Genomic DNA, 13,979 nt, shown 5'->3' with positions numbered 1-13,979 from the left:
GAAAACATTCCAAAAAGACCCCGTTACACGTTTCATAAGACTTCAGTGCATAAATACCAAGGTAGTAATAATATAACAAAACCATTCAGCATAAGCGGTTATAAAGTGTCTGTATAGTAGTTTTTGTTATGTGTACAGGGATTAAAGTATTTTTGCTTAAATCAAAGCACTGGCTGGACCTCAATGTAATAAACAGTTAGAAACACGCACATTGAGAGCTGGATTTTTAGTCTACATGAGCTTCCTGGGTAAGCCTTGGATCATTCTGCTCAGATACTCTAAAGGTTCAGGGCTGGCGGGGTTCTCCGTTGGGTCCAAAAGTAAGGTAGTCCAGATCATGAGAGAGAAAAAGCACCAAATTACTCTTACCCTACAACCGCCAACTAGATCCCCCAGTCTCCAATGGACGTTTGATGAATTCCAAGGTATGGCCAGATGATAAAATAGATACCGCCAACTTGTTGGTTATTATGGATTTCGAGGCTTCAATCTGCCTGGAAATCCTCCCTCCTTCCACTTTTCCTCAATGTGCCTTTCAATGCACATTGAGGAAAAGATGGAGTCAATCATCCTCGGAAAAGAATGCCTTCAGTAAAAGGGTAAACCAGCTATTCGTGAAGCGGCACACAGCAACAGTCTGTTTCTTTGTTGGTACCATGTGTATAATGTCTAGATTTGGTAGCAGTAGTGGTGGTAAATGCGGAGCTTTACTATTGCCTGCAATCATGCCCGCCCCCCCATTACTTGAAAAGAGCACAGTGACCTAGCAATCACAGAATCAGAATTGATAAGTTAAAGGGCTTGTAGAAGAAGAGCTCCGCCTTATATTGATTTGAACCTCATGCAAGGTGGTGTTTCAAAGCAATCTCAGTCACCTAAAGACTGCCCCATTTTCATAGATGTCAGAAACCAGTGCTTGATGCAACCATGGAAACAATAATTATATTCTCTTTAGCAAGACTTTCCATTTTTCAAATGGTCTTCACCTTCTGGCCCGCAGTGAGATATTGGAGAAGATGAGCCCTGTCACACACACAGCAACCTTGACTTTTAAGCACCACTATTTGAAACTCTTTTTATTGAGTTGTTTTTTTTTTTTAATACTTTTTGGTTTTCACAAGGTATACAGAGACCGTATAGCGGTCACATTTCTACATAGATAAATGAAAAACAGCTTTCAAGAAATGGGTACAACTTGTTGGATCTCGATATGCGTCTGACACACCGGGACATGACTGGTGTCGGGTCAAAACAACAAAACGGCCAGGCAATATTAGTACACGGTTGGAATGTGTTTTGTGTTATCCGTATGGACCGGGACTGAAATTGAGGTGAATAGCGATATGAACCTCCAAGACAAGTGGTGGGAAAGGGCGGTGCCACCAGTGGCATACACTTGGCTCACTAGGCCTGCAACTTGTTTGGTAATTTCTAATAGTGGTAAACGGTAAGAGTTAAGGACCTGCAGCAGTGTACCCCTCCCGGGTTCGGGTTCTAGGTCAGGGGACCAACCGCAGGACGACAGGACGGTCCACCACCAGGCTTTCATGGAGAGAGGTGTGTATATGCACCAGCTTTTAAAAATGTGTGAACATGGTATCCCAGGCCGCTGCTATAGGTCACTTGATGAGGTTGAGCTTCCTCCTGGTGCAGGGTGATGCTCTCTGCCTCTCCCCAGCTGAGGAGTGCCTTATGCCATAGTGTGATTGCAGGACACTGGTCATCTCTCCAGTGTAGTGCGAGGATCCGCTAGGCTAACCACAAGGCCAGATTCGCAAATCGTACTTTGTTATCTTTGCCCCGCTTGAAGCTACCCAGGCCAGCCGCTGCCCAAGTGTTCAGGTTGGTGATTTCCATGACAGTGGCAAGAGTGTTATGTATGGTGTGCCAGTAGTGCACTAGGGTGAGGCATGACCAGAATATGTGTTGTAGATCTGCGGCACTGGAGTGGCATCTGAGGCATGTGAGATTCACCGCAAGGACAATGTGATTCAGCTTGCTTGGTATGAAATAGGCTCTGTGGAGTATTATAAATTGGATGTTCTTAAATCTACCCTTACAGGAGACCCCTGTAGGGACTCTAGCGCTGTGTTCCATTCTGAATTGTATATAGGGCGTGCAGTGTAGTCTTCCCACAGGGTTCTGAGGAGGGTCAAGGAGATCTACACATGCTCTCTGAGGGACCTGTATAGCCATGTAACTCAGTGCCCGGTGCCCATGACATATTGGGATCGTATGACGGCGGGGGTTCTTCATCTACTGTACGCCAGAAGAGGTGGCACGAGGCCAGCAGCTGGCCATGGAGAAGGAATTGACCCGGCGGGATGCCATAATCTTGCAAAAGTTGCTCAAATGTTCATAAGTAGCGTTCCTGAAATGGAATGCCCACAATGTCTATGGATTTATTGTGCCAGGAAGATAATTCCTCAGCTGTAATGAATCCAAGGAATCTCGGCAGGCCCTCAAGGGGAATCATGGGAGGGTATGACTTGATATGGTGTGTTAGTTGGAAGAACTGGGCTAAGCACTTTCGAGCTATCCATACATGCAGCGACCACGAGCACTGTAGTTTGCCTGAGAGTAGCAGGAATTGCTGGAGAATATCAGGGGATAGGGCCCGGTCTCCACAGTTGGTTTCATATAGATTCCCAACTGAAAGCCTGTGGCTTACCCACTGGAGTTGGGCTGCGAGGCAGTACGATTCAAAAGAGGGAGGTCCAAAGCCGCTCCTTCCCACTGGTAGTTGTAATTTGTTACAGCTATTCTATGCTATCTGTCATTCGAGATCAATTCCCTAAACATCGAATCCAACTCCCGGAAGAAGTGTCTGGTTGGATAATCCAGCACATTTACAAAATAGTACCATAACCAAGGAAGGACAATCATTTTTGAGAGAGCTATTTTGCTCATAATGGCAAGGGGTAGATAGTTCCAGAATTTAACCTGGGCCTTTAGGGCCGTGAGCTCCCGTCTCAAGTTTACCTCAAACAGGTCGCGCTGTAAATGGTACAGCCGGATGCCTAAATATCGAACTGTGTCTCATGTCCAGGGCAATATATCGCCGCTCCGCCTTATCTCCTGAGGCGGTGCATCTCAGTTGCTTTGATGATTCAGTTAGAGTTAACTAAATTGGTGTTAGCAGAACGACCAAAGCAGACTGTTGGTTTGTTTAGAAGCAGGGCATGGAATAAAATTAATCGTTTAGAAAGAGGAGACAGTGGATACAGATCCGTGAGTAGAAAATGTATACAATTGCTCTCCAGGCCTCCCATTACCAATCTAGCCACAGTGTTTAAGTTTAATGAGACTTGTTGATTTGGGAGGCCTCTGAGAAACGTTATCTATGCACAATGCGAGCAGGCTGTACACAACTTGTAGTCTCTGTCAGTCAACATGAGATTATCTTCTATAGTGAGTGAAGTTGGTACGGTGCCAGTTTGATCAATTTTATTTTGTGGTTATGAATATCCAAGCATTTTCATTTTCAGGTATTTTTTGTTTTCTGGTGTTTCAACTCAGTAATTTGTTAGGGGGAGGAGGAAGGAAGCACTGCAAGATTTCAATGGCATCTTTTCCATAAAGGTAAATTGATATGTCTGATCCTTGTACACTATGCTGGTATTAGGCTACTGTGTTAAACTATTTACTTTAGCACTGATTTCTTGATGTACCAAGGATATTCTGTCTGAAAGAAATCCTAGCATGGGACATTATGAAATTTCCAGTGCTGTACAATATTATTATGTAAGGGGCCATGTGGTGAATGATATCACAAAAACTCTTAAAAAGTAACCAGATATCAAACGCAAGAATATTCTATAATTACTATTGGTGGAGATTGTTAGTAGGATTGGATAAAACGGAAGGTAGTTTCTCTATACTGGATGGCAACTCCAAATGTTAGCATTTGTGTTGAAGAGGTATACATTCTTAAGTTATAGAAGTTTCCTTTGCCTAATTGAAGGTTTAATGTATCTATATATGGTTATTGCACAACCAAGAAACCAGCTCTTTAAGGTAGTTCAATCATAAAAACATTCTTAGATGTCAGTTCTTTCAGCTCATCGCACACATGGGTAATATGCAGCAACAAAGAAGTGTGTCTTTAATCACGTAGGTACTTCGGAAAGTATTGTTTGAGCTCAAGGTGTAGTAGAATGGAATTTTAGAGCCTGAAGCATTGATCTCCATTCAAAGGGTCACTTCAATGGCTACTGGTTTCAGGATATTCTATTTAGGCATCTGGGTGGTTTGTAGCAGCAAAAGGTGATGGGGTCACCATAAATGTTTTCAATGTACAAGGTTTTTTAATGTCGTTTAGAAGTGTTTACAGTGCAAAAGGTCTAGATGATGGTAGACCTTAAATATGTGTACAAGAAGTAAATGTGAATTGGAAAAGATTGAACAAAAAAAGGGCACAAGTCTGACAATGTGATCAAGTGATCTCGAGGAGTGGAAGGAAGTAGAAAGAACCAGAAAAGAGAGACATTTTACAAGATTAAATTAAGAGCCAAGCTATCATTGTCAAGAAAAAAAAATAGAACCCGGAACTCGAACAGGTATGTGAGAAGTAATATATTTTTGTGGAAAAAAGCAACATATCAGGAAGAGGACATATCATGTGGTAGAGAATAAGAGTGCTGTATCAATTTGAATACACAAACCAAAGGCAGATGCAAAGCTGACTATTTCATGGGGCTCTCTAGGGTAGGCCAAATCTGTTAGCTACGTACCAAAACGTTAATGCAGTAGCATCAGCTGATCGAGAAACAAATCCGTGGCATGAGTGTGAATTAACACTTCTTACTCAGAATACATGTTTGCTATGTCAGTAGGTGCTATAGTATTTAGACAGTGCACAGTACCTTGATGTAGGTGGGATCATGCGCAATACTCTGCTCAGCAGAACAAAGCGCTTCAGGCCATTTTTCAAGGTTGTAAAAAGCATTTGATCGGTTGCAGAACAGCACTGCCAAATCTTTACGGGAATCTCTAATAAAGGAAACAAAAATACAGATGCTTTTAAAACAAAAAAACTAAAGCAAAATAAAGGATACACTGCATTACTACAAAAGGAAAAAACAAGTAATCACAATACTGCCTTTTTGTTTAAATGTAATGCTAGGAGACCACACTGTACTATGAAGAAATTCTCAAGACAACTATTAAATCATTCTCTTTTTTAACCATGTGATCAAACTACCATAGTACAGTAAAACGAAAGACAGCAAAAAGCACAGTAATAAACAATAGATACTGGGAAAATCATGACAATGGGTCTTTTCTAAAGGTAGATCTTTCAATGATGTGTCAGACATCTCAAAGATACAGTTAGTGAGGCTATACATTTAAGTTGCAAAGTTACAGTAGGCATAAAACGGAACACCATATATATCATATCACAGAGCTTTGCACCCCAATTAAGTAGGAACAAATTGGATGTACCACAGTGATACGGTTAATGTACAACTTCACACAGGGACAGAATTCCTCTAAACCAAGCTTCCCAAATATCCGCCTTTTCAGGCTAGTAAATCTAACAATGCCCTCCTATTTACAAAAGGAAAATGCTACTTACCAGTATGCATCTGTTCTTGGCATGTAGAGCTGTAGATCCACACACTGTGCATAGATCGCCATCTGGTGTTGGGCTCCAATGTTTGCACTTTGTTGTTGTCCTGGAAAGTCTTTGGAAGTCACGGGATAGGTGGCTCCTCCTTTGGACAATAGTGCACATGGGCATCGACACCATCGTCAGATTGTTATTTCGCCAAGAAGGGAAATGATGGAGTTTTGTGAGAAATAGAAATAGATGTCCATGTATGTTGTATCTAAATAAGATAATACCGGAACAGATAAAAGTAGCCGGGGAGGTGGGTGGGCGTGTGTGGATCTACAGCTCTACATGCCAAGAACAGATGCATACTGGCAAGTAGCATTTTCCGTTCGAGGCATGCGAGCTGTAGATCACACACTGTGCATAGATTGCATAGCAGTACTCCTCCTTAGTGGCGACCACCAGTATCTGTTGCAGGCAGTAGTTTGAAATAGAGTTTTGAGTACAGCTTGGCCCACAATAGCTTGTTGTTTTGCCTGCACATCTACACAATAGTGTTTTGTGAATGTGTGCGGTGTAGACCATGTAGCTGCTCTGCAAATGTCATCTAGGGAAATGTTCCCTAAAAATGCCATTGAAGCCCTTATTTTTCGGGTAGAGTGGGCTTTAGGGGGAACAGATAGTGTACGTTTTGCTTTGCGATAGCAAATTTGTATACATTTGACAATCCACCTTGCAATTACAGATTTTGAAATGGGATTGCCTTTATGTGGTGCTGAGAAGGATACAAAAAGTGGTTTTGTTTTACGAAAGGGTTTTGTTCTGTCTATATAATAAAGGAGTGCTCTCTTTACGTCGAGTGTATGAAGAGCTCTTTCTGCTACTGTTTGTGGTTGCGAGAAGAACACTGGCAACTCAACAGATTGGTTGAGATCGAAAGGAGAAATAACTTTAGGAAGGAATTTGGGATTTGTTCTGAGAACCACTTTGTTATGATGGAGTTGTAAAAATGGTTCTTGAATGGTTAGTGCCTGTAGCTCACTGACTCTTCTAAGAGATGTAATGGCCACAAGGAAAGCGACTTTCCATGTGAGAAATTGTAGCTCGCATTTATGCAGAGGTTCAAATGGAGGACCCATTAACCTTGTGAGGACGAAGTTTAGATTCCACACTGGGGAAGGAGGTACCCTGGGAGGAATTATTCTTTTGAGGCCTTTTATGAATGCCTTAATGGCGGGCACCCTGAACAGTGACAGGTGCTGTCTATTTTGTAGGTAAGCTGCTATGGCAGCGAGAAGTAACCTAATTGATGTGTATGCTAGATTACATCTCTGAAGATGCAGTAGATAACATATGATGTGCTGAGTGGAGGCATCCAGATGGTTGATGTTATTGTTACAGTATATGACAATTCTTTTCCACTTGGCTGCATAGCAGGCTCTAGTGGTGAGGCGCCTAGCCTCCTTGATAGCGTTCATGCAATCAGGGGGAAGATTGAGATAACCAAACTCTAGGACTTCAGGAGCCAGATCGCTAGGTTGAGATGTGCTGGATCTGGGTCTCTAATCTCTCCGTGATTCTGTGTTAAGAGCTGTGGGGAGAGGTGTAGTTTTTGATGCGGGACTACTGATAGTTCCAGCAATGTTGTGTACCAGGGTTGTCTGGCCCACGTTGGAGCAACTAGGATCAGTGTGAGTGACTGTTGTTGCAGCTTGCGCACCACTAATGGAATGAGTGGGAGAGGCGGCAAAGCGTACGCAAATCTGCCTGACCAATACATCAATATCGCATTTCCTTTGGACAATGGGTGTGGATATCTGGCGGAGAAGCTTGGGCATTTTGTGTTGTAATGTGTGGCGAAGAGATCTATCTCTGGCTGCCCCCACATTTGGAAGAACGGTTAGAAAACCTGTGGATGAAGTTCCCACTCGTGAATCTGTTGTGTCTGTCGACTTAACAGATCTGCCATGTGATTTTCAATTCCTGAGAGATGTTGAGCTAACAGGAAAATATTCTGAGGAATGACCCATCTCCATATGCTCTGTGCTAATTGAGAGAGCTGGAGAGAGTGCGTCCCCCCCTTGCTTTTGCAAATAGTACATTGCTGTCATATTGTCCGTGCGGACTAAGACAGCTTTGCGTATTAAGTGTTTTTGGAATGATTTTAGTGCCAGAAAGATTGCTAGCAACTCCAAGTGGTTGATGTGGAGTAGACTTTGCTTAGGTGTCCATGTGCCCTGTATGGTGTGATGAAGTAGATGAGCTTCCCAGCCGGTGAGCGATGCGTCTGCTGTTCGCACAGTCTGTGGAAACGGCTCTATGAACGGTCACCCTTTGGAAAGGTTTTGGATGTTCCACCACTGCAGAAAGTGATGTGTGCGGCCATCCACCAAGACCAGATCTGTCAGCTGACCTTGAGTTTGGTTCCACGGACGTGCTAAGCATTCCTGTAAAGGGCGCATCTGGAGTCTTGCATGAGGTACTATGAATATGCAAGAGGCCATCATCGCTACTAGTTGCATGAACAAGGCGTTTTGAGGAGTCTATTGTGGCACCCAGATATTGTTGGATGTGGGCTGGTTGGAGGTGAGACTTTGCGAGGTTTATGGTAAACCCCAAGTCGTGAAGTAGTTTTATTGTGGCGCGTGTGTAATTTACACACTGGATATGTGACTTGGCTTTTATGAGCCAGTTGTCCAAATATGGGAAGACGTGAATCTGTTGTCTTCTTAAGTGGGCTGCCACCACTGCCAGACATTTTGTGAAGACCCAGGGTGCTGTGGTGACTCCGAACGGGAGGACCTTGAACTGGTAATGCTGGCCGTCTACCACAAACCGAAGGTATTTCCTGTGAGCAGGGTGAATGGGAATGTGAAAGTAGTCGCCTTGAGATCTATTGTGGCAAGGAAGTCGCCCTGTTTGAGTAACGGGAGGGCCTGCTGAAGAGTGACCATATAGAAATGGTCTGATTGTATGTAGAGGTTTAATGGTCTAAGGTCCAAGATGGGTCTTGGATTCCGTCCTTCTTTGGAATGAGGAAATACAGGGTTAGTAAACCCCTGTGTTTTGGTGATGAAGGGGAACTGGTTCTATGGCATGTTTTTGTAGGAGGGAAAGTACCTCCTGTTTTAGAAGCGTTAAGTGTTCAGCCGACATTGGACGCTGTCTGGGTGGAATGTGTGGGGGAGTTGAAGTGAGCTCCAGGCAATAAACGGATTGGATGATTTGTCTCACCCACCTGTTGTAGTAATGTTGTCCCAGACAGGTAGGAACTGTAGCAAACTTCCCCCGACCGGAGTAGAGTGGTCCAGGGGGGGAGTGGAGGGAAGTCATTGTTTAGGGGTGGAGGCGGTACGAGTGTTGGTAGTTTTGCCTCTACCCTTATTGTTAAGGCCCCTGAAGCCTCCTCTGTAATAGCCTCTGTTAGATGAGGTCTGTGTTGGACTCTTGTACGAAGTGGAGGGGTTTTAGGTGGAAAAACCTCTAGAGGCGCCTCTGTAAGAGGAGCGACGAAAAGAACTTCTGGGAGCTGGCGATTCCAAGGCTCCCATTGATTTGTCAGTGTCGGTGTCCTTTTTCATCTGTTCTAAAGATGAACCTACATTGAGTGCAAACAGGTGTTCTTGATCAAATGGTTGGTTTAATATAGTGGTTTGGACCTCCGTCTTGAAGCCAGATATACGTAGCCATGCATGTGTGCGTAAAAAGATGCTGGTGTTAATAGCCCGGGATGCTGTGTGTGCAGCATCGAGAACACAACGAATGGAGGTATTTGTTATGACCTTGCCTTCCTGAATGAGATCATTAGCTTGTGTCTTGTATTGATCTGGAAGGTGTTGTAGTAGGGTCTCTAGTTCGTCGTAGTGTGCCCTATCATATCTTGCGAGCAAAGCCTGTGTGTTGGCAATCCTCCACATGTTCACTGCTTGGGATACTGTTCTTTTACCCGACGTGTCCAGCAGTTTTGATTCTTTATCAGGAGGTGGGGCATCTCCTGTGGTTTGCGGATTGGCCCTTTTCCTGGCATTGGAGACCACTAAGGAATCTAAGGGTATTTGCCCTTTAATATAAACAGGGTCAGATGGAGCAGCTTTGTACTTTTGTTCTACCCTGGGGTTAATGACTCTGGCCCTTACAGGATCCTTAAACACTTCAGGAGCGTGTTTGATTACCCCTTTTAACATGGGGAGAATGGCACTGGACCTTTGGGATGGTTCGAAAGGATCCATGAGGAAATCTTCCTCTATAGGGTCTGTATGTAGGTTTACTCCATGATATTCTGCTGCCCTGTGTATAAGTTGAGTGAACCCTATAGTGTCCTCAGGAGGGGATGGCCTAGATGGGTAGATGTCGTCCTGGAGGTGTGTTTGGGACATCTGGTGTGTCATAATGGGGACTGGGTTCCCCTTAAGGGTAAACATCCCCCATGTCGTCAGAGGTGTCATCATCATCTGGAGGTGGAGAAGATGGTGAGGGAGGTAAATATGGGATAGGAGAGTGGTGTTGAGGGGGAGGAGGAGAAGGAATCCTTAAGGTAGAAGTAGCAATGTCTCTCTTTTTCAAAGGAAGTGGAGCTGGTACAGGTTTGTCCATTTTCCGTTTCTTTGAAGGGCTATATGAGTTGACCTGTTTTAGGGTCTTTTTGAAGTGTTTTTTGGGTCGGAGCCGGTCAATAAAGCTCCTCCACAGAAGTGTGTTCTTTCAGTGCCGTCTTTTTGGGGACCGATTGTGTGTGTGTGTCAGGGGTTTTGGAGTCGTTTTGTGCTCTTTAGGCCTGAAATCGGGACTTTTCCTCGATTCCGATAGATTTTGATACCGACTGTTTTTTCAATTCCGGTGGTCTTTTCGGATCCGTAAGCCTGTGCTCCAAAGGCTGAAAACCCGAGGTTTTTGGAGCCGGGGGTTTGCTCGGTTCCTAAATAAAAAAAATTGAAGAGCCGGGGCGTCCGTGCCAGTGGATTTCGGCGCCGAAGGAGTCGATGAGGAGGTAAGCGTTGGCTCAGAGGAAGGCATTGGTTTCTTTTTCGGTGCCGGGGATGGAGTTTCGGTACCGACGGCAGGCTGGCTGGCTCCCGAGTGGCCTGAAGGCATTTGTATTGGCTTCTTTGCCGAGCCCGAAGGCAGCGCGTGAGCAGTTTTGTCCCGGTGTGCACCTAGGCCCAAAGGTGAAGGTGTGACCGAAGCCTTTTTGGGAAGGGGGGGTGGGGAGGGGTCGACGTCAGTACTTACGACCCGCTGCCCCGGAGTGATGTCTTCGACGTCGGAATCGTCGGCTTCGGAGGAGCTGACGGCACTGTGTTGGATCTGCTCCTGCTCCGGTACATTGATGCCTTCCTGGAAGATGCCGTCGGGAATGGATGTCGATGATCGAGCCATTGTTCTTCGAGCTCAACGGTCCTGGATCGTCTTATTGGAGCGGAAAGAGGCACAAGCTGGACAGTCTTTGGCCTCGTGCTCGGGTGAAAGGCAGAGGTTACACACAAATGAAGATCTGCTTGTTGAAACTTGGATCCACATTAGGACACTATTTAAAGGGAGTCCTTTCCATGAGCCGAAGGCCCAATGGCGCAGGTAGGCCCGAAGGCCTGCGTCGACGACCGGAATGGAAGATTTGAAGATCTGGAGAGATGCGCGTCTAAGGGGAAGACGATGGAAACAATACCGAAGTATGGGTGAGGATTTTGCGTCGAAAAGATAAAAGATGATCGGCAACGACACTGAACTGGAGCGCGATAAACACATCCGAGCCTGATGGCGGGAAAAAAAAAAATCTGACAATGGAGTCGATGCCCATGTGCTCTATTGTCCAAAGGAGGAGCCACCTATCCCGTGACTTCCAAAGACTTTCGAGGACAACAACAAAGTGCAAAAATCCGGGCCCAACACCAGATGGCGATCTATGCACAGTGTGTGATCTACAGCTCATATGCCTCGATCATTTAATTTTAGAAGAAACAAATAAAAGACACGTATCAGAGCCTGTTCAGGGGACCCAGAGGCTACTGCAACTCAGCCGAAGGGGATAAGGTCATTTGGCTTAGATGTCCCAGGATCTTTCCTACTGTCGCTTTACAAATTGGGTAAATGTACAACCATTTCAGTACTTAACACTCAGTGGTAGGGATGGTCAGCAGACACAGGCTTCTCAGGGAGGTAGTGTAAGGTGCTTCAAAGTCAGTACTCAAACACTCAGCAGCACCATCATTTGAAGGAAGTATAGAAAGGTAATACTACATAGTACAGCAAATAGATACAAGCATTTCACCCGTGTGAGGCCATTGTACCCAGGGACCTCCTTCTCCGCACTCATCTACCAAGGTTTGACTCTGTCTGCTCACTGGAGTGGGCACAGGTGACTGCTATCCTCCTCTCTAAAGTCTGTGCGCTCCTTTATTCTTAATAATCCAAACAGTTTGCTTGTTTCATCATTGTAGCAGGCCCCTGGTTCTCCCTCCTGCTTCCAGGAGGAGATGCACTGGCTGCAAGTGCTCTGGCGCTCAGGTTAAGTTCGTTAGGAGCAGCAGTGGAAGTCAGCAGCCGGGTCTCTGCAGGCTCCAGCATCATCGTGGGTCTCTGGCTGGCCTCAAGCTGACTTCTGGGCCTTGGGTGAGTTTAGTGGTGAGCTGTGCAGTCCGATGTTACAGGACCGCCTTAAGCCACTCATTTACAGGGCGCAGGACCTCGGACCAGGGCACTGTGCTAGGTTAGTGGTGAAGTACGCTCAGGTTTAGTCAGCTGTCATAGTGGCTCGGTCTGCTCAGGTACACTCCAGGCTACTGCAGAGGCACAGTCTGCTTAAGAACGAATCCAGGATAGTTCCAACGTGCACGCTACTCAGACCAATATAAGGTTTGCAGCAGTACAGTCCACCCAGCAATAACTTTAGGACAATGCCACAGTACAGTCCACTCACGCACAACTTTAGGACAGTGCCACGCTGTAGGTTGCTCGGCAGGAGAGATTGAGCTCTGATCTGGGAGCACACGGATTACTTTCCTAAGTCTCTCTGGGTCGGAGGGTCTAAGTCTTCAGGGTCCGGTATTTCTGGTTTGTCCAAGATAATCACACCTGGAAGGTTGGCGTGCTCCTTACCTCTCCCAGTAGACATATTAGCCACCTGGTACTCCAGGAGAGGGAGCCAGCTTTACATCCCAGGTCAGACACCAGGTGATGTCCCTTTACCTCTGGGAAGCTGACAGTTAGGCAGACACCACCTCTGGTTGCAAAGTAGTCATCAGAGTGCTCCCCAGAGCTTTCCCTGGCTTGGAAAAGGTGAATCTGGGACTGGGACAGTTGGGTCAGTAGCTCCCAGTTTTATACAGTCGAAGCAGACCAGACACGTGAATTCTCTGTACTCCCAACAGCTTTGGGACGGTTCTCTCTAGGCTGATCTCCAGACACAGCCTTTGTGTAGAGTGATGGTCCTTGCAGTGAGGTCATCTTCAGTTTAGAAGATCCACAACAGAGGAACGCAGAGTTGTGCGCTTTCTGCACCTGGCTATCACCAATCACACTGAACAATGATCAGAAAATAAATAAAAGGTTGGTCTTAACTAAAGGACCCTTCACACTCTGAACAACGGAGACAGCAGATCCCCTCTTTACATCATTTGAATGGCGGTTGTTAAACCTGGCATCTTCTGGAGTGATCTCTTCCAACCTTCTGTTTGGACCCTGTTTTGATGACGTAGAACATTGAGCGCTTTGACACTGCCATTCAGTGCCAAAGCGCTGTGCTTGTCATGTACATACTGGTGACTGGTGTATACATGATTGGCTGATTTGAGTTAGCTGTATGTCCCTTGTCCAGTGGTAAGACAAATACCTAGGGCATGTAACTCAAATGCTCCTCCGTGGGCCTGCAGCACTGGTTGTGCCACCCACGGAGGTAGCTCTTCAAACATACCACATGAGGCATGAGGCACAGGGTCAAGACTGATTTGCCTATAGCTGGGTCTGAACGGAGGTGGCGAAGTGAGCTAAAGAATGATGATGGATTCAACCCAGATCTGTGACTGGGGTGAGTGTCTGACAAGTTTCACCACTCGGTCCATCATCTCCTTGTGTTTGCTTTGTTCGCCCTAAGTAGGCAGGGTATGCCCAGGCGTGGGTCCCTTGCTCACTTTGCTATTGGATTCAAGCTAGCCTGGCTGATGAAGGGTGTTACCCAGAAACCGGTCCCAAGATGCGTGTTTCCGGTTCAGAGAAGACCTAGCTTGGCAGTTCGGGCTGGACTGTTCCCATGAGGCACAGGGTCAAGACTGATTTGCATATAGCTGGGTCTGAACTGAGGTGGCGAAGTGAGCTAAAGAATGATGATGGATTCAACCTAGATCTGTGACTGGGGGTGAGTGTCTGAAAAGTTTCAGGACTCCATCCATCATCTCCTTGTGTTAGCTTTCTCCGTGGTCCTGCAGCACTG

General features: G+C 45.7%; 1 protein-coding gene across 3 annotated transcripts in view; it reads right to left on the bottom strand.

Moving 5' to 3' along the window:
* TRANK1 (tetratricopeptide repeat and ankyrin repeat containing 1) overlaps nucleotides 1-13,979 on the bottom strand; it is a 1,100,402-nt gene that overhangs the window by 888,290 nt on the left and 198,133 nt on the right. For all 3 annotated transcript variants that reach the window (XM_085607558.1, XM_085607559.1, XM_085607557.1), the window contains one exon: nucleotides 4,866-4,992. In XM_085607558.1, the coding sequence (XP_085463684.1) occupies nucleotides 4,866-4,992 (127 nt within the window). The remainder of the gene's footprint in view (nucleotides 1-4,865; nucleotides 4,993-13,979) is intronic.

The sequence above is a fragment of the Triturus cristatus genome, chromosome 5_2 (genome assembly GCF_964204655.1).
Source record: "Triturus cristatus chromosome 5_2, aTriCri1.1, whole genome shotgun sequence".
Taxonomy (NCBI): domain Eukaryota; kingdom Metazoa; phylum Chordata; class Amphibia; order Caudata; family Salamandridae; genus Triturus; species Triturus cristatus.
Note: the sequence above shows the minus strand (reverse complement) of the source record. Positions and strands in the feature narration are given on the sequence as shown.